General features: G+C 50.6%; 6 protein-coding genes across 6 annotated transcripts; 3 read left to right on the top strand and 3 right to left on the bottom strand.

Moving 5' to 3' along the window:
* Positions 1–5,452: 5,452 nt before the first annotated feature.
* On the bottom strand, positions 5,453–6,988 carry A1O9_11528 (uncharacterized protein; the record flags this gene model as incomplete). Its single annotated transcript, XM_013399424.1, has 1 exon — positions 5,453–6,988. The coding sequence occupies one exon, from the start codon at positions 6,986–6,988 to the stop codon at positions 5,453–5,455; it is 1,536 nt and encodes a 511-aa protein (XP_013254878.1).
* A 1,008-nt stretch (positions 6,989–7,996) lies between these two features.
* A1O9_11527 (conidiophore development protein hymA) lies at positions 7,997–9,264 on the top strand (the record flags this gene model as incomplete). The annotated part of the gene is made up of 4 exons (XM_013399423.1): positions 7,997–8,095; positions 8,151–8,211; positions 8,265–8,740; positions 8,803–9,264. 4 exons carry the CDS (start codon positions 7,997–7,999, stop codon positions 9,262–9,264), a joined length of 1,098 nt encoding a protein of 365 aa, XP_013254877.1.
* Positions 9,265–9,942: 678 nt separating this feature from the next.
* Positions 9,943–12,189, bottom strand: A1O9_11526 (uncharacterized protein; the record flags this gene model as incomplete). The annotated part of the gene is made up of 1 exon (XM_013399422.1): positions 9,943–12,189. One exon carries the CDS (start codon positions 12,187–12,189, stop codon positions 9,943–9,945), a length of 2,247 nt encoding a protein of 748 aa, XP_013254876.1.
* A 519-nt stretch (positions 12,190–12,708) lies between these two features.
* On the top strand, positions 12,709–13,857 carry A1O9_11525 (uncharacterized protein; the record flags this gene model as incomplete). The annotated part of the gene is made up of 1 exon (XM_013399421.1): positions 12,709–13,857. The coding sequence occupies one exon, from the start codon at positions 12,709–12,711 to the stop codon at positions 13,855–13,857; it is 1,149 nt and encodes a 382-aa protein (XP_013254875.1).
* Positions 13,858–13,981: 124 nt separating this feature from the next.
* Positions 13,982–15,088, bottom strand: A1O9_11524 (uncharacterized protein; the record flags this gene model as incomplete). The annotated part of the gene is made up of 2 exons (XM_013399420.1): positions 13,982–14,729; positions 14,826–15,088. The coding sequence occupies 2 exons, from the start codon at positions 15,086–15,088 to the stop codon at positions 13,982–13,984; spliced, it is 1,011 nt and encodes a 336-aa protein (XP_013254874.1).
* A 300-nt stretch (positions 15,089–15,388) lies between these two features.
* Positions 15,389–17,840, top strand: A1O9_11523 (uncharacterized protein; the record flags this gene model as incomplete). Its single annotated transcript, XM_013399419.1, has 3 exons — positions 15,389–15,400; positions 15,464–16,434; positions 16,508–17,840. The coding sequence occupies 3 exons, from the start codon at positions 15,389–15,391 to the stop codon at positions 17,838–17,840; spliced, it is 2,316 nt and encodes a 771-aa protein (XP_013254873.1).
* Between the last annotated feature and the right edge of the window lie 1,129 nt (positions 17,841–18,969).

The following is an 18,969-nucleotide window of genomic DNA, read 5'->3' as shown; positions in this document are numbered from 1 at the left end:
TCCTGGACCGTGCCTTTACATTCGTCATTCCATCTCGATAATTACCACCTACGTAGGAGTCAAGCCAATATCCGTTGGCCAGGAATCCGGAGAATTCTGCATTCCTGCCATAGGGCTAGCCGCCTCCCTCAAGCTGAGAGTTCTTCAAAATGGTCTCTCGACGGCTACCTATTTAGCCCGTTGCCTGACATCGTCTAGCTCCAAGCGCCGAAACATGCCGAACTCGATAGGCTCGGACATGAGCGGCAACCACAATGGACAGACATACGGGTCTGTATTGGTGTGCTGGATTCACACGGCAAGTAAGGCCTTTCAGCCGACGAGAATTGATCAGTCTCGCCTCCAAGACCTCTGCGGTTTCCTCTATGAGAAACTGTGCAAATCCCATATAGGCTATGATGCTTCGTTGTCTGAAGTTGACCACTCACAGATCAATTGCATTTGCTTGCCTGGGAGCGAGCAGGGATCGCAGCCCTGCCACTGTACAGAGTACCATCAGAGCTGCAGCGGATCCGCAACATCTCATTGAACGAATACGAGGTAAAAGCTAACATCCAATCGGTATCGTGGATGGCAGAAAGCTAAGCATGGAGCTGTCAGCACCTTGTTGAGAACAAGCACTTTCCTGCAGGACATCCCTTCCACTCTCGTACTAATTTCTTCCGCAGCCTGGTCGCCACGAGGGGCCCCTCCGGAAGAGCTCCATCTCCATCCGCATTCGGCGTAAGCCAGGATTTGTTCGCCCAGTGAAATCAGAAAGGAAAACCCCATCATCACCATCATCATCATCATCTACTATTATCCCATGTTTGTTTTGCGGAACAATGGCTCACAGGAAGAACTATCAGCCTGTTCAGCTCCGTCAAAATGTGCTAACGTACTCGCAAGGTTGTTTGAAACTTCGCCTAGTCATCTTTCCCGCTTCGTCCCCATCCCAAAGCGCCAATTTCTCACCCCCATTTCCTCAAATAGAGTGGTGCCATGCTCCATGATGCTGCCGCCCTCATCCCAGGCATGGCCAGTCACGACTCATGACTCTAACTGCTACTCCAAATACTACAGGTCAACCACCATCGACTTGCTTAACAATGCAAGAGCCTAGGGTACCCCCCGCGCCGTCCGCACTTCTTGCATGTGGTCCGATCCTAGTCTCGCCCGCAATAGCGACCTCGGTCTCAACAACCTGTTTGAGAATAACAGCCCAATGAGAATCTAACAGCGTTTTCCCATTATGGATTTGTTCGTGTCTACGCTGCTCGCAAAGTCTTCCCATTCAAGGTCTTGCATTTTGGAGAAAGCCGTCACCGGTGATCTCTCCGCTGACCGCGAGCCCTTGATATCAGTGTTTCTCAGAATAGTACCTGCTTGGCTCGTCCTGAATGCCTATGAAAGGTCAATTCCCCGTCGATGGCGCGTTGAAGAACGCCAGTTGTGGATGGGTCAATTTGTGGGTCAAATGTTCATGGCTTGCAAGCCCTTGCTATGGACATTCTGGAAGCCTTGCGACGCCATCGCCAAGGGTCAAAGAAAATGAAGCTTTTCAACGCGACGGGGTGCAGTGGGTGGAGCGTAAGCGAAATCCTAGAGTTTCCCAAACAGTTGGGTTCCTAAGGAGCCTTTTCAGAACATCAGATTGATACCGTAGCACAGATGTTGGACAAGCGGTGTGAACTACGGGGTTGGCCCGGCACCTTTGAGTACTCCCATAGCATCACAAGGAATTCCGTACACTGGCTGTTACCAAACACTGTAGCCAGTTGCGAGCAGGTCCCTCTAGCTAAGTAGAGCCATTGCCAGCCTTCTTCAAGTTGTACTTGGTATCCTGACTACTCCCCGGCAACCACAGGCCTCGATCATGTGGCAGACGAGGAAGTGCCCACATGAGACGCGGAGATCAAAAGGTCTCTTCTCTGTTTCGGATGAAGGCCCCACATATTAATTAGGCCACATAGTCCACATATACTACACAGGAACATTCGGAGGCTAACTACTTGCTATTGGGATCAGAAACCTACGACAATCGAACTGCTGCTTGAGCTTGGACCACGTGTTGAGTATGCACGAGACAGCTAACTTGCATTTGGAGATCCCCGATTGCCCGAATTCACCAGGGTGATGGATATTCTCGTAGTGTGACAGTAGTGAAATTATCTAGTCTCGCGAGATTATTCTGGAGCTGCGTACTCGTTATTTGTAACATGTCTGGAAGCCCGAGACTCTCCCAAATAGTTCCGACGATCAATTTCCTAATCGCCGTTTGACTATCGAGGTCTCACGTCGATGAATGGGCTGGAAACTACGACGGCTGTTCGGTGTAGAGGCACTGCTGCTTGTCAACGCCAATTGGCCATTTGTGATAGGGAAGGCGATAGGGGCTTCAAATTCCATTGAACGTCTTGCCTACGATTTTGCATGACGTGAAAGCGGCTGGTGTTCCTATATCCAATGCGCAAACACCACCGCTTCACGCATTCCGAAGCGGGAGCTCTGCACACGTCATTTGATGCAGATTCAACGCGATGCTCGCAGCAACCTACCTTCACATCTGCATGCAGAACCAACGGGGAAGCTTGCTTTTCCCTTCCCTCCCGCTTTGGCTTTCCTGCAGCTTGATGTCAGGCCTCATCACTAATGCACAGGATCATGCAGGCGTTTCATGAAGTACATTTGTGGTTCCACGACTCTGAAGCTGATATTTCACAGCCTCTTATGGAGCGAGATTGTCTCATCCTGACTCGAGAGTTGCGGGAATTGTTTCCTATCCAATGATGGACTATGCTACACTGAGTATTTGACAGCTCGTGTTGACATATCACCAATCCGGCCTTGCGAAGACTAAGTATGCCCCGTCAGTCGCACGCAGCCTCGCCTGCATTCTCACCGCAGTGGCTGCGCTCTCAATAAACTCGGTGTAACATGGACCAACTACTTAAAAAGGTGCTAGAGCCCCGAGGTATGCTGCAGCATGGGCAATTGGTTAAGCTAAGCATTCTGCAACGTCGCTAGGAGGCTTGACAAGGCCGGGATACAAAAGACGAGTGCTATGAAAAGAGACAGTAATATCACGTAATCACTGCCCCAACATTTGCGGATCTAGGAGCGCAAAATTGGCCACCTTCACCGCAACTTACTAAACTTCTCACCCAAACGTCAAGTTACCCGCGAACAAGTTGTAACAAGGACAACTGTTCAATTGTTAGACAGGTGGAATGGTTTTGTCGTCTCCTTTCCGAGAAGACCGCCATATCAGTGGCGCTAGCGAGGCTGTGGTTGCTTAAGCACAGATTTATGCGTAACAGTCAAACACGGTAGAATGTAGAGTCTGCACAATCGCAGCCATGGGAATGATATTTGCTTTGCTTCATTAGTTTAGTTTACAGCATATATTATTATCTTGCTAGGACAAAGTATACCGAGCAGGATCGTGAGAAAACCCATTGCAACAGAATAGCTTCTGTATTCAACTTCTTTTATCCAGGATATATATCCCCACTTGCCCGTCGGCGGTAGAGGCCATCCCTCACATTCGTGTTTTGTAAGAGACAGGTTGAGTGAATTCTTTGCTCCTGTCATCTGAGGGAAGGAGGGCAAGGACATCTAGATGCATTCAGCCCGGCGAGGCCATGGTTACCTTAGACCTACCCAGGTAGATACACCAGCTTCCAACATGGTGCTCCCCAAGAAGCTGTCTTGCACGTCTTGTGTACACGTTCCAGTCTTCAATGCTCGTGGAGTATTGAATACTACGTGGAGACGTTTCCTTTCACATTGATCATCTGCCATTCGGGTTGGAGCGTTCGGGGTCACTAAAACCAGAGCCTCGCATATGAGGACGTAATTGAGAAGATCCCTAAATAGCCCTGACCTGGACTGCTGACGCACTGCTAGAGTCGCCGCCCATTGATTTCAGTAGTTGTAACGCCCTCTCTTGCATAGATATAGAAACTCTGAGTCCACCATAACTGATTAATGAGAGTCACATGCCAGCCCGCAGCTTCTATTGATGTCGGATCACTAATGACTATCATCAAGGCCTGTCTAGTGCCCAGACTCCAGACTCCAGATCGTTCTAGAAACTAAATAATAAGGGCATCAGTCCCTTAAGGTATGCCCTCACTATTTAGAATCGTTAACCAAGAACCTATCAGACCAGTTCAATGGATTGGTTTTCTGATTTCGCCCAAAGGAGAGGGTTGAGTACCTATGTACAGCTAGGCTAGTCAAGCTGGCAATGAATAAGTCGTACGGAAATACAAATCGGTCTTCATGTCTGGTGCATCTGCACATCATCTTGCAGATACACGATCTGTGATCCGTGTGGCCGGAGGTACCACGCATGGTCCCGAGCCTCGTCTCGATCTTCCGCACGTCAACACCAAGAGACCGCGACCCGCTAGGAATGATTCGCATCAGACAGACACGAGGTGACAGCCGGGAACGCTTATTTGAGGGTTTCAATACCACGATGCTGGGTTTCATTAGTGATTCCAAGGCTTGACAAATGTCCGATGGGGCATTGGCCGGGATGGAACGACGGCAAGCTGCAGGTTTCCAGAACTCAAGACCGGCACTGTGCAGCTATTAAGGGGGGTTAGGTATCCTAGGATGTGCCCTAAAGCGTGCTTCGCTTTATGGTGTGGTAGCTTGGGTGGAAAACGGGGGATAGGTAATGCAGCAATGTCAAACCAGCAGACCAGCCAGCATGGTCCTTCGGTGGAACTCCGTCGTCGTCCTGTTGATTGAGCTTTTTCATGTTGGATAAGGCAAGTCTTGAGCGGCAAGCTGGGCAGGAAAGCTTAGCCTTGGCTCCAGCAATGGGCTAATTAATTATGCCATGATGATGGGTTGATGGCATCGTAGTAGGTGAAACAAGAGCAGAAGCTCGCTTATATCAGATGTGCAAGTCAACGACAGCCAGCATGTTCAACCTAGATGCGCTCAGGCTGAGCACGAATCGAACCGTCACCTTGCGCTTATTATGGGAGAATTGTCGCTCATGAAGCAAGACTCGATGAGCCAACAGAAGCCAAACTAGCGGGGTCAGGAGGCGCAAGCGGAGACTCGCCGGGCAACAGAGACAGCTCAGTTGTCAGAAGCTGGATGTCAGGCGATATTATTGCTCTGTTCTATTTTCAATTTTCTTTCTCTTCTTTCGTTTCGCAGGTTGATCTGATAGTCACGTATTTTCGCCCGATGGGTGCTATTGATCCAGAGCGCTGCGAACTGATACAGTCCTTTGTCGGCATTCGTGGCCTGAGGGTTAGGATGTTCATTGCGAAATAGGATGTTGTGTCTGCTGAGAAGATGCGCCCTTTGGTCTAAACAATGCTTGATCAACGTAAAGACAGGGACTCATGCTGACATCTATCAATAGCAGTTGCCAACCCAACTGGGTCTTGGGAATACCTTGTAAGAGACTTGCACAGCAGTGACAGCACAAGTACCTGTTCTCTTAGGGCTGGCCCCTGGCATTACCGCTTACAACTCTCATGACTCCTCCGTGTCGGATTGAGAACTCGGCCTCAAAATTCTCCTCGCCCACTCGGTCAGCGTTCAAGTCGTCCCTCCAAGGCTCTTCCAGACCTCTCTGTCTCCGTCGTACACGAGCATTGCCTGGAGTCGGCTCGTCAAACAATCCTTCACCTCTCAACCTATTTCTCCGCATTCTGGCACCTTCGACTCGCATGCTCCTCCAAAGCTCCCTACTACGTCTTTCTCGCATATTAATGGCACGTAGGACCGGGCTTTGCTCCCCAACACCTCCCACAAAGGCCGGTGGCTCGCGTGGGGTAGTTGACAAAGATCCGAATCGCATCATGCCCGGCGGAGCTGTGTATGCTGCTTCGCGCTCTGTGATGATGCGACTTCGTGAAAGATCAGCAGGCGTTTGAGGCTGAGAGCTGGCAGGGAGAGAGTCGTTGTACACTGAGAATACACTGCCGTCTAGATATCTTGGTTCATGATCTCGATCTTCTGTTTGAGCCGAGGTAGCGATTCGCCTGGAGGTAATAGGAGTGCTTGGCCATGTCAGCGAGTTCAATCCGGCTGAAGGTTGCGCTAATACGTCGCTGGACGAAGAGTTATGACTCGGGGGCGAACTTGGTAGATCGATTCGCTGGTCAAGAGGGTGGGACAAGGGACTATGGCGAGGACTAATCACAATGGACTGCTGGTCATTTGGAAGCAAGCTGCTTTCAGAACGCTCCTCGGGGCTTTCTATGAGACCGGCAATGGATCTCAGGGCGACGAATGTGGGACGTCGACGAAGAGCATCTGAGCGAGGTGGTGGAAGACGGGAGATCTCGTCTGATGAGGAAGAGGACGCAGTTTCTTCCAAGGAAAGCTGAGCAATTCTTTCACTCAGTTGTTCAGATGCAGCAGTAGAAGACTGTTCTCTTTCGGACGAATGGTAGGGGTAAGTCTGACTTCTGGGTCTATACCGTCGCGTACGAACTGAACTAGGCAGTTGGGGTGTCTGAGCGAGTTGAGAGGAGCTAGATTGACGTTCGGGAGAGACAGCGGTGGAAAACCGAAGAAGAGAGCTCTGGCGTGGAGCATGTACATTTGATGTCAGCCTAGGGGAAATTACAGCTGGTGAGATAGATTGGGCATTCTCGTCGCTGGAGTCTTCGTATTTGTCACTCAGGGTGGGGCTTGTCACATCTTCGTCTGATGTGCAAGGTTCGCCCAAGACGGATAATCGATCAAAAGCTTTATCTGTGCTCTTTCTGCCCAAGCTGTCCGGAGATGGGGATTCCTCTCCGCCTTGACATGCAAAGTCGAGAGTGGTTGGGGCACGGGTGGTTAGACTTTGAGCCCAAGACGCAGTCTCTTGTAGAGTATCCTTTCTGTCATCTGCAAGATAACGACAGATATCCTGCTTGCTGAACCCCTGCTTCAGGAGGCCTTGATAGATCTCAAGCTGTTGGATGTGAAAGATAATGTCATGCTCGGAGAGGGAGATACTTGTAGGGGGCAAGCGGATCATGTTGGCCTGGGCTATGGTCTAGATGGAGATATCTCCTCGGTAGACAAGGATGAGGTGGTGCATGCTAAGATGCTATACACGAGGTGAGGTTGGTTTTGAGTTGTTTTCCACGGCTGGTCACACATCGCTCTCGCTCCTTCCACTTTTGTCCACTCGTCCAAGTCGCGTTGTGGCTGAACGGAAGGCACACGTTCCTACGCGGTTCTACGCGGTCGTACGCGGTATTGACGAGGAAAGAACGAACGCGTCTTCAGGAGTCAACTTTCCTCTGCCAAAGATCGACTCTCACACAAAGCTCCTTCATTAGGCTCCAATCCTCACCTTTAGCTCGATTCAAGTTACTCACATATGTTCATTGATTGGATTGCATTGCCTTGATGAAGACATCGGAATATGTTTGCCAGGTCAGAAGTGGATAAGCCTATCATCCCGCCCACCATTCGTAGCACTGGCATGATATCAGAACAGAAGGAACGGCCATCACTCGCTTTCACCGTCATTAACTGGTACTGATTGTTCCATGGAAGACATTGACTGGGGCACCGACGTTGTGCATGGTATCATTGAAGGGGCGTGCGTGGCGAACGTTCTGGTTAGTATAGGGATTGTCCTGATTGCGCTGATTGCACCGTGTGTCGACCACCGCCGATCTCTACGACTCGAGACTGGGGTTGCTGTCCTTGATATTTGGACGCTTCTGAGACGTGCTGAGGGCATTGTGGATTGGTGGTTCATTCTCCATGTAAGTTTGATATTATATTCGTGAATTGCACGCACCGCACGGGTGGCACGTGGACGCGAGGCCGGTTACCTAATCAACGGGAATGGTAAACATTGGAATCTGCAATTCGCCTTTGCCTGCGCCCTCGTCTCGTCCCGCACCACCGCCATACCACACAGTCCTAGCACAAGGCTCCTCCAACACCGCCGTCGTCCACCCTGTCAGGCTGACCGACCAACTGACTAGCTGACCTGCTGCGCACTCCCAGCTTCTATCTATCCGCCAATATGGCTTTCCTCTTCGGTGGGAGGGGCCGCCAGAGATCTCCGGCTGAAATTGCAAGATCATTAAAAGAGGTCCTGCTCAAATTGGAAGATAATCCAAAGGTCTGTTGCTGTCGAAGCAGGCTCTAATGCACGCGCTGACTGGCTGTGTGCGCAGGTCGAGGACGATGTTGCCAAATACATGTCCCAGATGAAGCTGATTGTCCAAGGCACTCCTGGTGAGTTGATCTGTCTGCAACCGCCCCCTGCGACCCATTAATGCCATTTTCAGAAGTGGATTGCAGCCCCGAACAAGTCCACCAACTAGTCTCCTGTATAATTCAAGAAGATATTCTTTTTGAACTCGCCAAAAGCATCCGGCTCCTCCCGTTCGAGGCCCGGAAAGACGCCCAAATTATCTTCTCCCATATCCTCCGCTTCAAACCCGCCAATGCACAGTCGGGAGATCCCTCTGCCATCTCCTACCTCGTTCTGCAGCGGCCTGAGATCATTGTCGAGCTCTGCCGGGGCTACGAACACTCTCAGAGTGCCATGCCATGCGGTACTATTCTGAGACAGGCCTTGCAGTATGATACCATTGCTGCACTTATACTATATGACGAGTCGAAACCCCTGGGGAAAGCCGTTCAATTGAAAGACGTTGATGTCAGCCAGAAGCAGACCGGCAGGGGACTTTTCTGGCAGTTTTTCACTTGGATCAACAAAGGCACATTCGAAGTCAGTGCTGACGCTTTTACCACGTTTAGGGTAGGTTCCCGCCACAGGTGACTCCATGACGACCAAGAAGTGACTGACGCCTTCGTGTCTAGGAAATACTCACAAAGCACAAGCAACTCGTATCCCAATACCTCGCTACCAACTACGACCTCTTCTTCACCTTGCAATATAACCCTTTACTTCTACTCTCGTCCTCGTATGTCACAAAACGACAGTCCATAAAACTGTTGGGTGAACTACTCCTGGACCGCGCAAACTATGTCATTATGACCCAGTATGTTGCTAGTGGTGACAACCTCAAATTAACCATGAACCTGCTCAAGGATGACCGAAAAATGGTCCAATACGAAGCATTTCACGTGTTCAAAGTCTTTGTTGCGAATCCAAACAAGAGCGAGGAGGTGAGGAAGATCTTGATTAAGAACAAAGGGAGACTATTGAAGTTTCTGCCAACTTTTCTTGAGGGCAGGACCGACGATGACCAGTTTCTGGATGAGAAGAGCTTTCTGGTCAGACAAATTGAGATGCTGCCGGATGAGGGACCAGCAGGCTGAACAGCAACCGGCGTTGAGTCAGACTTAGATCTGGTGTTTCAGAAATTGTGCACCCACCGCGACGAATTCTCCGCAGAGAGGTGCAGCCGTCAAACCACCCGCGACGAAACCCATCACTTGTAGATTGGGTATCTGGAGACACGATTAACCCCCCGCACTCAATTCAGACCTAGCAACGCGGTGGGTAATTATACGATACTCCCAGCCGACTGGACTACGGGGCCTTAGGAATTGCCGGCATTGTGGAAGAATCCTAGTGAACGCAAGAGACACACAAGCAAGTCTCTCTATGTCTGAAACGAGGAAATGAAGAAGCCAATGATGATTTGGAAGGACTCAAAGTCCTCTCCCGTATTCAAGCCTTCCGCGGTGAAAGACCCTGTGTTGCACTCTCCCGCCACAAGTCAATACCTCATCTAAACACCGACCATCCGACCATCCACAGGCTCCTGTAGTCGTCACAATCATCACATTACATTCGTCATATATGTAGGCCATCAAACCAACATGCCTCCAATACCAAGCACACAAGCGATCCAAGCCAACCTTGATGCATGCTTTCATCCCCCTGTCGTAGGGTAGTTGTTTGCATCCAAGTAGCGACAGTCCCCAGCATGTAAGAGGAGCTGGCGGACTGGACCTGGTATATCGTAAGTCAATGGAAGCCAACGCTCCGTCTCAACGGGCATCCGCGTCATCATCAGCGTGCTCACTCTCGTTGACAGCCAAGCCCTCCATCTCGTCGCCCAGCAGCTCCAGCTCAACCTCATCACCAACCCAGCCCTCGAACTCCTCCAGGCCCTTCTGCACATGCACCTTGAATCTAATCACATCCTCGAGACATCGCTCAATCCCCGAATGCAGCTCCTCCCTTACGCGCGCCGCCTCCTCGCGCATAGCCTCCCAGGCCACACCGACCTCCATCTCGCGCTGCTCGAGCTCAACGACACCACGCTCCAAGCCCTCTCGCATCCTGGCGAGCTCCTTCTCGAGTTTCTCGACCGCGGAGGTCTGCTGCGTGTAAATTGTGTTGTTGCTCTCTTTGAGCGCGTTGTACGCGTGGCTGGCCTCGTTGACGCGGTAGTTGAGGTTGTCGATCTCGGTATTCTTCTCGTGCAGCGCCTCAGAGATGTTGTCCAGAAAGTCGCGCGCGTTGAGGTCGGCGTCTGCGGCCGCCTTGCGCCGTTCGTTGATGTCCTTGCGGAGTGTGATGAATGTGTTGCGCACTTGGCCGCGCAGGTCGAGGTTGAGGAGGTGGATTGGCGAGTAGCCGACGTTGGGGGAGGAGAGGAGCCGGTCGGACGACGAGTTTGGGCTTGTGCGGCGGCGAGATTGTTGAGAGGAGGAGAAGACGGGATTTTCCGAGATGTTGAGGCTGAGCTCATATGAGGCACCCTTGGCGTTGTGTGCGGTGGAGGGTATAAGGGATAGTTGGTAGCCTAGTGAGTTGTAGCGTTTGACGATTGCTTCAAGGTCTTCGAGCTTTTGTGCGGTTTCGGCTTCCTTCTCGAGGACTTTCTTGTTTACCTCGTCCAGAGTGGCGAGAGCGTCCTCGTGGCTCTTGCTCAGTCGATCGCGTTCGGTGTTCATACGATCGATGTCTTGAATGTTCAGGCCTTGTCGGTCCACCGATTGTTGGAGACTGTGCCGTTCTTGCTCAACCATTTGGAGGTCTGCTTCGACTTTCTGGATCTCGGCCTCGAGGATTTTAATCCTTGAATCGTATTTTTCAATCTTGGTCTGGACATTGAGATTGTACTCCTCAAATTTCTTCTTGTCGTCCTCGAGGATTTTGAAATGTTTGTCGAGTTTGCCAACATCAGGTGCATTTCTTTCGAATTCTTCTACTTGCGCTTTGAGTGCCTCATGTTCGGCTTCATAAAGCTTGAGCTCATCCACATGTTTTGCGTTGACTCTCTGAAATTCATCTGCCATTGCCAACATATGTGGCTGTAGAGCGGCCTCTTCACTCTCCTCGTCGTCCTCTGGGCCCATTTGTAGCCAGTCCTGGTAAGCTCCAAAGAGAAATCTGAAGACGATCCGGTCACTACCCACGTCAACTCCAGCTTCCGCGCACGCATCATCGTAAGCACCTCTGGAGAAATTGTCCAGCATATGTGCTAGCTGCATCATCCAGTGGAGTAGCCCGAGGAAACGTGGCCAATTCTGACCACCGACAGCAACTAGATGGGATTTGGTGATATCTCTCTCGTATGGATATCGCAATTGTTTCATGATTGGAGGAACCTCGGTGTCGATGCTCTTTTGAAACTTGTATCCAGGATCAATGCGGCGATATATCCATTGGAACATGAGAGTAAAGTCCTTTTGAGTGGGAGACTTGACTGAGTTTTGTGTCAATGAATGCTTCATTTCCAGCTCGAAGTTGTTTTGGGTCAAGTAGTCCAACAGTTCTTGGCTTAGTCGCGCTCTATACGACGAATCTCTCAATGGTCGGGGATCTTTGGGGAGCCCAGCTGGGACAGGTGGCTGCGAAAAGAAAGATTGATGCGCCACTGGCGCATGGCCTGAGGGCCTTGAGAAAATGCTGCTTCGTCTCTGTAGACTCTGTGAAGCCGGCGTCTGTGAACCAAAGAGCTGATTGGGAGCAAGACTCTGTCTGCCTGTGTGTCCTCCTGCAAAAATGTTCGTCGAGGCGGATCGTCGGGCTGTTGACATTCCCATATCTGCGAGATTTCCCCCCGAGGATGATCGATGAAAGTTTGGCTGAGCAGGTCGCTGCATGTTCTGGTTGATGGAGGTAGATCGGATATGAGAAGCAGTGTATGGGACATTGCGCAGCTCATTACTAGAGGAAGTGCGCTTCACAGCAGAAGCGGGCTGAGGGATGCCAGAGAAGTTCTGGATGTTGCCCAGGGTCTCGCGAGGCCTGCGCACGCTGAACATGCCAGTTGGTTGCGACATGGTAAACGTGGTCGCGCGTTGCGCAACTGAGCGATATGATCGATATGATTGATATGGACCAGGAGCAACGCGAAATGGTGTTGATGATTCTGTGTTTGGTTGTAGTAAAGATCTAAAGTGAACGCTCTACTGCAGAACTAAGGTACTGTCTAACCGGTGGAGTACATGTAGGTGGATTTGTGTTAGTGCTGATATCAATGTCAACAATCGCGCCGAAAATAGCCTAGCCTGCCAAGCAGCGTCAATCACCACGACGACGAATGACTCAGCAAGTCTCACCTAAGTCACGTGGCACTGGACCTCGGCTTGGAGTTTTGTCGCTCGGAGGCTGGTAACGAGGACATTCGACAATTCGGCTTCCATCAATTCATCGTGCTCATTTATCATTTACTCGTGTGCTCTTTGGCTCCCTGCCACCCCCCTTGACCCTCACAGTCGCCCTTCTTGCACATCTCATCAGGAACTCAGAAACACGGAGTACCGCATGCGTTGATCTAAGTCGTTTCCTTTCTGCCCATAATGGCACCTAGAGAAGACCTCATCTCATCCGCTGTTACCTTCTTACAGGATCCATCGGTCGCAACAGCCCCTGTGGAAAAACGCATCGAGTTCCTCAAATCCAAAAACCTTACTCAAGAAGAAATCGACCTCTCCCTTGCTCGAGCGGCCAATGACTCCTCCCAGGTAGCTCCTCCTCCAAATTCGCAATACTATCCCCCACCTCAACAACAATGGAGAGGTCCACCAAATCAAGCATATCCATATCCTTATAATCCATATGGCGAATGGCAAGCGCCTCCGCCTCCTGAGCCTCCGCGTCGAGATTGGCGGGACTACTTCATCATGGCCACAGTAGTTGGAGGTGCCAGCTATGGTCTCTATGTCCTCGCTCAGAGATATATCAGGCCCTTGATAGCACCACCTACACCTCCTCAGCTTGAACAAGACAAAGCCGCCATCGATGAACAATTCAACAAGGCATTCGCTCTTATCGACACACTAGCGTCCGATACTGCCTCACTGAAAGAGGCCGAAGAAGCTCGAACGCAGCGTCTGGATAACGCCATCGGGGACATCGAATCCATAGTCAGTGATCTCAAAGCAGCGAATATGAGAAGAGAAGACGACGCTCGCCGCATGGAGAGCGAAATCAAGACTATGAAAGACAGTCTTCCGAGGTCGATAGACAGTGTCAAAGATGCGAGCGAACGACAGCTGAAGGAACTGAGCACCGAGTTGACAAGTCTGAAACTGCTTATGGGAAATCGCATGGGTTCTGCCAGCACTTTTAGCCCAACAAATTCAGCGATCCCGCGCACACAGCCAGGGACTCTTCCCAGTACAAGTACAAATACCACAGCTGCAACTCCTTCCACAGAAAATGCGCCGGGTGCTCCTCCTGTTACTCGTCAGCCTTCCTCGTTTGGAAACACGCAGCAGTCTCCATACCCCGCGGGAACTTCAGTGCCTGTAGCGTCGCCCGCTATGAGACCAGTGTCGGCGGCACCCTTTGCAGGCTCCAGCAACAAGGCTGCTGCTATCCCCGCTTGGCAAATGGCGGCACAGAATAAGGCGAAGGATCTCAGCTCCGCTTCTACGACAAATGGAGCCAGCTCGTCCCAGCCCCAGGATGGCACAGATGCTCTCGCCGCGTTGTCAGCAAGTTGATTGGAAGAGATGATAACCGTGTAGTAATGTTTGTTGGATTGTGGGGGAAAGTGGCAGGTTCAAAAATTCGTGTTTTTGGTTAGACAATACCATAATTTTTGAAATGTGCTTGTCTCTTTTAAGTTTACTCGTCATCATGATCGCCACCAAACCGCGCCTTTGCAATATCTTTGAACATCTGCATTGTCCGATCCTCTTTCTCCTTCAAAGCTGCCAGCCTGACCTCCCTCTCAGCCTTTCTGGCACGTAGAATCTCCTCCTTCCTAATCTCTCTTTCATTCTTCCTGCGCTCATTCTCCCTCTTCATCCTCTTCACCTCGCCTAGACTGTTCTCGTCACCCATAATATCGGAATCTCGTAGATCCGCATCGCCACCGCCATCCTTCGCTGCCGCAAACGCTCGATTCGAGTCCGCGATTTCTCGCTTCTTCTCCAGCTGGCGCTCGCGCGTCCCTGCCTCCGCCCGTGGTGCGAGATCGTCTAGTAGTGCTTTTTGCTCCTTGCGATCGAGCGTGCGTTCCTGCTTGAGGGAGGCGTACTGAGATTTTCCGGCCTGCTCTGAGTCGAGACGGGCCTCATCGTCGCGGGCTCGCAGATCTTCGAGGGTTGGAATTGAAGCTCCGACTCCAGTTCCGGACACCGGCCCATTGTCTGTGAAGCTTCGCCGTAGAGTGCTTTCACTAGAGGGCAGTGCTGGACCGTAGTCATCACCAGCGTCGTCGTCGTTTTCGCTATGATCTGATGCGGTGACCTTGCGTTTCTTGTGGGAAACAGGATGGCTAAGTGCATATTCAGGCGTAGATACAGAGGCTGATTTGGCTTTTTCAAGTGTATGAGGGTCGTACCATCCCTCTGCGAGTTCTCCACGATTCCTGCCATGTCAGCATCAATGCGGCTCCACATTCATCTTCGCCAACCAGCGCTCAAGCGCTCAAGCTTGGGCAGAGTAAGGAGGACCATCATCGTACCATTTACTCACGAAACTCTTCCACCGGCCTCTTGATTCGGTCTCATCCAGGCCCTCAATGTCAAGCTGCTTTTGTATGTCCAGGTACAGGGCGAACATTGGCCGGTACTTGGGGAGGTCATGGCGAGATATTTCATGGGCACCGAGCGGAAGCGGTCGTTTCACAGACGGTGTTTTTTGGTGTGGTGATCGAGTTCTGTGTTTTTGTCTTCGATCAGGCCGGTGGGGAGAGCGGGATCGTGATCGGTGTCGTTCTCGCAGCATTGTGTTTGATGTTAGGTCGAACGAGGAGGAGAGTAGACCGAGGCGTAGATTGACATCGCCATACTCCGTACAGCAGTTGGAGATGGAGGGCTAACCGGAAATACTGTTATCCCGAGTTCCGAACATTGTCACTCCGAGGCTCGGAAGAATTACGGGCCCACGTGGTTCGAAAGTTTTTCCATAATATCGACATCGATATAATCTTCCACTCCTCGATATTAGCAAAGTGACTGGTTCGATCATTATTGTTCCGGCGTTCATTTCTAGAGTAGAGAGTTTGCTGCCATTTCTTTCCCAACCATGCATATCCTTGTAAGTCATACAGTCTGAATCAACTTTGTTTGGTAGACCTACCCACTCACATGATCGCATCAGGTTGTAAATGACGATGGACCGCCGTCAAATCAATCTTCGCCATATGTCCACTCACTGGTGAGCACATTTGAGAAAGCTGGCCACTTAGTATCTGTGGTTCTGCCCCATGTGCAAAGGTCGTGGATCGGTAAAGCACACATGGTGGGCCAGACACTGACCCCGACCTATTTCCGACCGGGCACCCTTTACAGTGACGATGGTATCACCTCGGAGCGCCCATTCGATGATGGTGGCGAGGAGTGGATCCTCATTGACGGCACACCTGCAAGCTGTGTGCAGATTGGTCTTCATCACGTATTTAAGGACAGGCCCCCTATCGACCTGGTTGTCAGCGGGCCCAACTACGGTCGAAACACGACTGCGGTGTTTGCTCTTTCGAGTGGGACCATCGGCGGTGCACTCGAGAGTGCAGTTAATGGCACCAAGAGTATTGCCTTATCCTATGCGTTTGACTCGAGGATACACGACCCGGAGATTATTTCTGCTGCGAGCAATTTGAGCACCAAACTGATCGATAAGCTGGCCAATGAGTGGCCCAAGGACGTGCATCTTTACAGTATTAACGTTCCTCTTAGAAAAGGGCTCGAGAACAATAAGATTTTGTACACTGAAATGTTGCAAAATAGGTGGACTAGCGGGAGTTCGTTCCAAGAGCTTCCTGAGGAAGCGGAGGATGCCGATCCAAATTTAGAAGAGCAGGCCATTCGTGATGGTGACAACACTACGAATGGAAAAGCTAGTATACGCCCTAGACGAGCTCATCGCAAGTTCAAGTGGTCACCGAATTTTGCAGACGTTCACAGTGCTGTGGCAGATGCGAAAAGGGGTGACGGCTGGGAGGTGCAACAAGGCAATGTCACGTACGTCTCTTGGAGTCTTGTCTCGTCGAATATTCATGCTGATATGAGCAGTGTCACACCACTAGTCGCGAATTATTGGCATTTGCCGCATTACACTGGCGAAATCAAGCTGTGAGTAAGTTTGTCATGTGATGCAAATGGTTGGAATTCCAGACGCAAGTGGATACTAACGAACCCGAGCCAGCGCGGACGCCCGTCCCAACTGTATTTCCACCGCTGCAAGAGATCAACCCCGAACATTAAATGCAGTGGTTGCCTATCCGGATGCATACGTGCAGCCATTACTGATACAGGCTCTTCAAGCTCTAGAGAATATATCGATCAACTACATCTCATCTCTCAGTGAGCTTCAGAATGTCACAGATCTCGTACTTCAGTTTTCAAGCTATGAATCGTTGGATTTCGAGCATGCCATGAAGTATCCCAAAAGCTCGCTTGTTTGCGCCTACGTCATACGAAAGGCGTTGACCCGTAAACATTACTTGTCCAACACAATTTCCACGTGGCTGGTAAAGCATCAACACAGCACATTGGCCAAGCATTTTCAACCAGGTGTGCACTTTGAGCTTGACTACGCCGAGTTTCTTGACGAAGCACTTGTAGACGCGTGGGACTTGAACGAGAGTATGGTCAAGAATGACCTGGCAACGTCACCCAACGAAAAGCAGTGGTGGATTCTAAAGCCAGGAATGAGCGATGGCGGCAATGGCATTCGACTGTTCGCTAGCATTGCACAACTCCAATCCATCTTCGAGGAGTGGGAAGAACAAGAGGATAGTGAAACTAATGAAGAGAGTGACGAAATGCAAGACCACAATCCTGATATGGTCCAAGAGGACGAGGCAGCCCAAGATGAGTGTGATGGTAACGCAATGACATCACAACTCAGGCATTTCATCGCTCAGCCGTACATTGATCCACCTCTGCTTCTCGACGCTTATAGCAGAAGAAAGTTCCATATTCGGACCTACGTATTGGCTGTTGGTGCGTTAAAGGTATATGTGTACAAGGAGATGTTGGCCCTCTTTGCAGCACTTCCTTACCGATCTCCTTCAGAGGCCGAAGACACGGAGTTGCTGAATCTATCGGAGCATTTGACGAATACCTGTTTCCAGGACGATTCAACCAAGAATTCGTCGGTCCATGCATTTTGGGATCTTGAATTCCCGGAAAAAGCGCCCAAGAATAAAGAACAAATATTCGAACAGATATGTGAAATCACAGGGGACGTGTTCGAGGCAGCCGCGAGAGAACAAATGGTTCATTTTCAAACATTGCCCAATGCGTTTGAAATTTTTGGTGTGGATTTCTTGGTCGACCAGGGTGCTAATGTCTGGCTCTTGGAATTAAATGCGTACCCCGACTTCAAACAAACTGGGCAGGATCTGCAGGACAGCATTGTAGGGGGACTATTGAGGGAAGTTGTTCAGGCTGCTGTCCTCCCTTTCCTCGGTCTTGAAGCGCCGGAAAGCTCTCGTCTGCCGATGGTTAGGCAACTTGACTTGGGCCGAGGATAGCAATCACCAGTCTTTAATCACGATCAAAAGGGCCCAGGTGCATAAAATCCTTTCCCAAGGATACAGTCCCAACCAAGCATGAGTGGCGTCTCTGCCGATCTGTGTCACCAAACTGGGCCAAAGTTGTAATCGGTATGTGCGTTCCAACGTCCTCAATGGACGCCGTGCTCAATTGTGCCAACAACCGCCGCGCTTTCCTTTGCACTTCGAGTCTGCCATTCACCAAAAGTGGGCACGTGGCGGCTATCTTCCCACTGCATGACTATTCCAGCTTCTTCATTCGAGCAAACTTCCGACTCCAGGCATCAACAAGGACTATGCGCTTACAGGCGGGACAACAGCCCACAAGCAAACAAATGAGAAGTCAGGGCCCAGGAACCCCAAGGCGGAATTTGCCATAAATGGGGCGGCATGGAAGAGACGAGATCAGGTGCGGGTCATATCGGTTACACAACAGGAACATAAGGAACTTTGTTCTTGAATGCAGTCTCAATCACATTCACCAGTACTCCGTAGGCTTGAGAAAGAGTCTTTGTAGCAATTTCTCGGGAAACCAGGGATTCCTTTTTGGTCCAGAGTTGGACGAAAGCGGGAAGTGCATACAGTAAACTCATCCGGTCCAACATGTCGCCAATGGCGATTTTATGAATTTTTTGTATAGGACAATGTTGTACTCTAGAACTATTGTTACACTATCGAGATGTGTCTTCATTATGGACTTGATACATGGGCCAAACATCCTAACTAAATATTTGCTGCGCCGAGGCACGTCCAGTTTCCTACTCAAGGCGAACTCTAACGGGCCGTTTTTCTTCGGCCACCTGTTCGTCTGTACGAGGCATTGTCAGGCAGCAAAGGCCCAAAGCTTACCTCGTAGCCGACGTTGAGGTTGCGAACAAACAGCTGCAAGACCATAGACGCAAGGCATCTTTTCTCCGGGAGGCCGACGACAACGTCGCTCCGTCCTTCCAGTCGCACCAGAACTGATTGGCTCGCAATTTTGCCCTTTTTTGCCTTTGATCTTCGAATTACGAAGGCAGGTTGCGAGAGAACCAATTCCATCATCCTCAAGCTCTCAAAGAATTTGCGCCGTAAGGATGAGTCGATAGTGAACGAGTATTTCAGCTGA

Source organism: Exophiala aquamarina (assembly GCF_000709125.1).
Source record: "Exophiala aquamarina CBS 119918 chromosome Unknown aczIA-supercont1.18, whole genome shotgun sequence".
NCBI classification, from domain to species: Eukaryota; Fungi; Ascomycota; class Eurotiomycetes; order Chaetothyriales; family Herpotrichiellaceae; genus Exophiala; species Exophiala aquamarina.
This window is presented reverse-complemented; position numbering and strand designations above follow the sequence as displayed.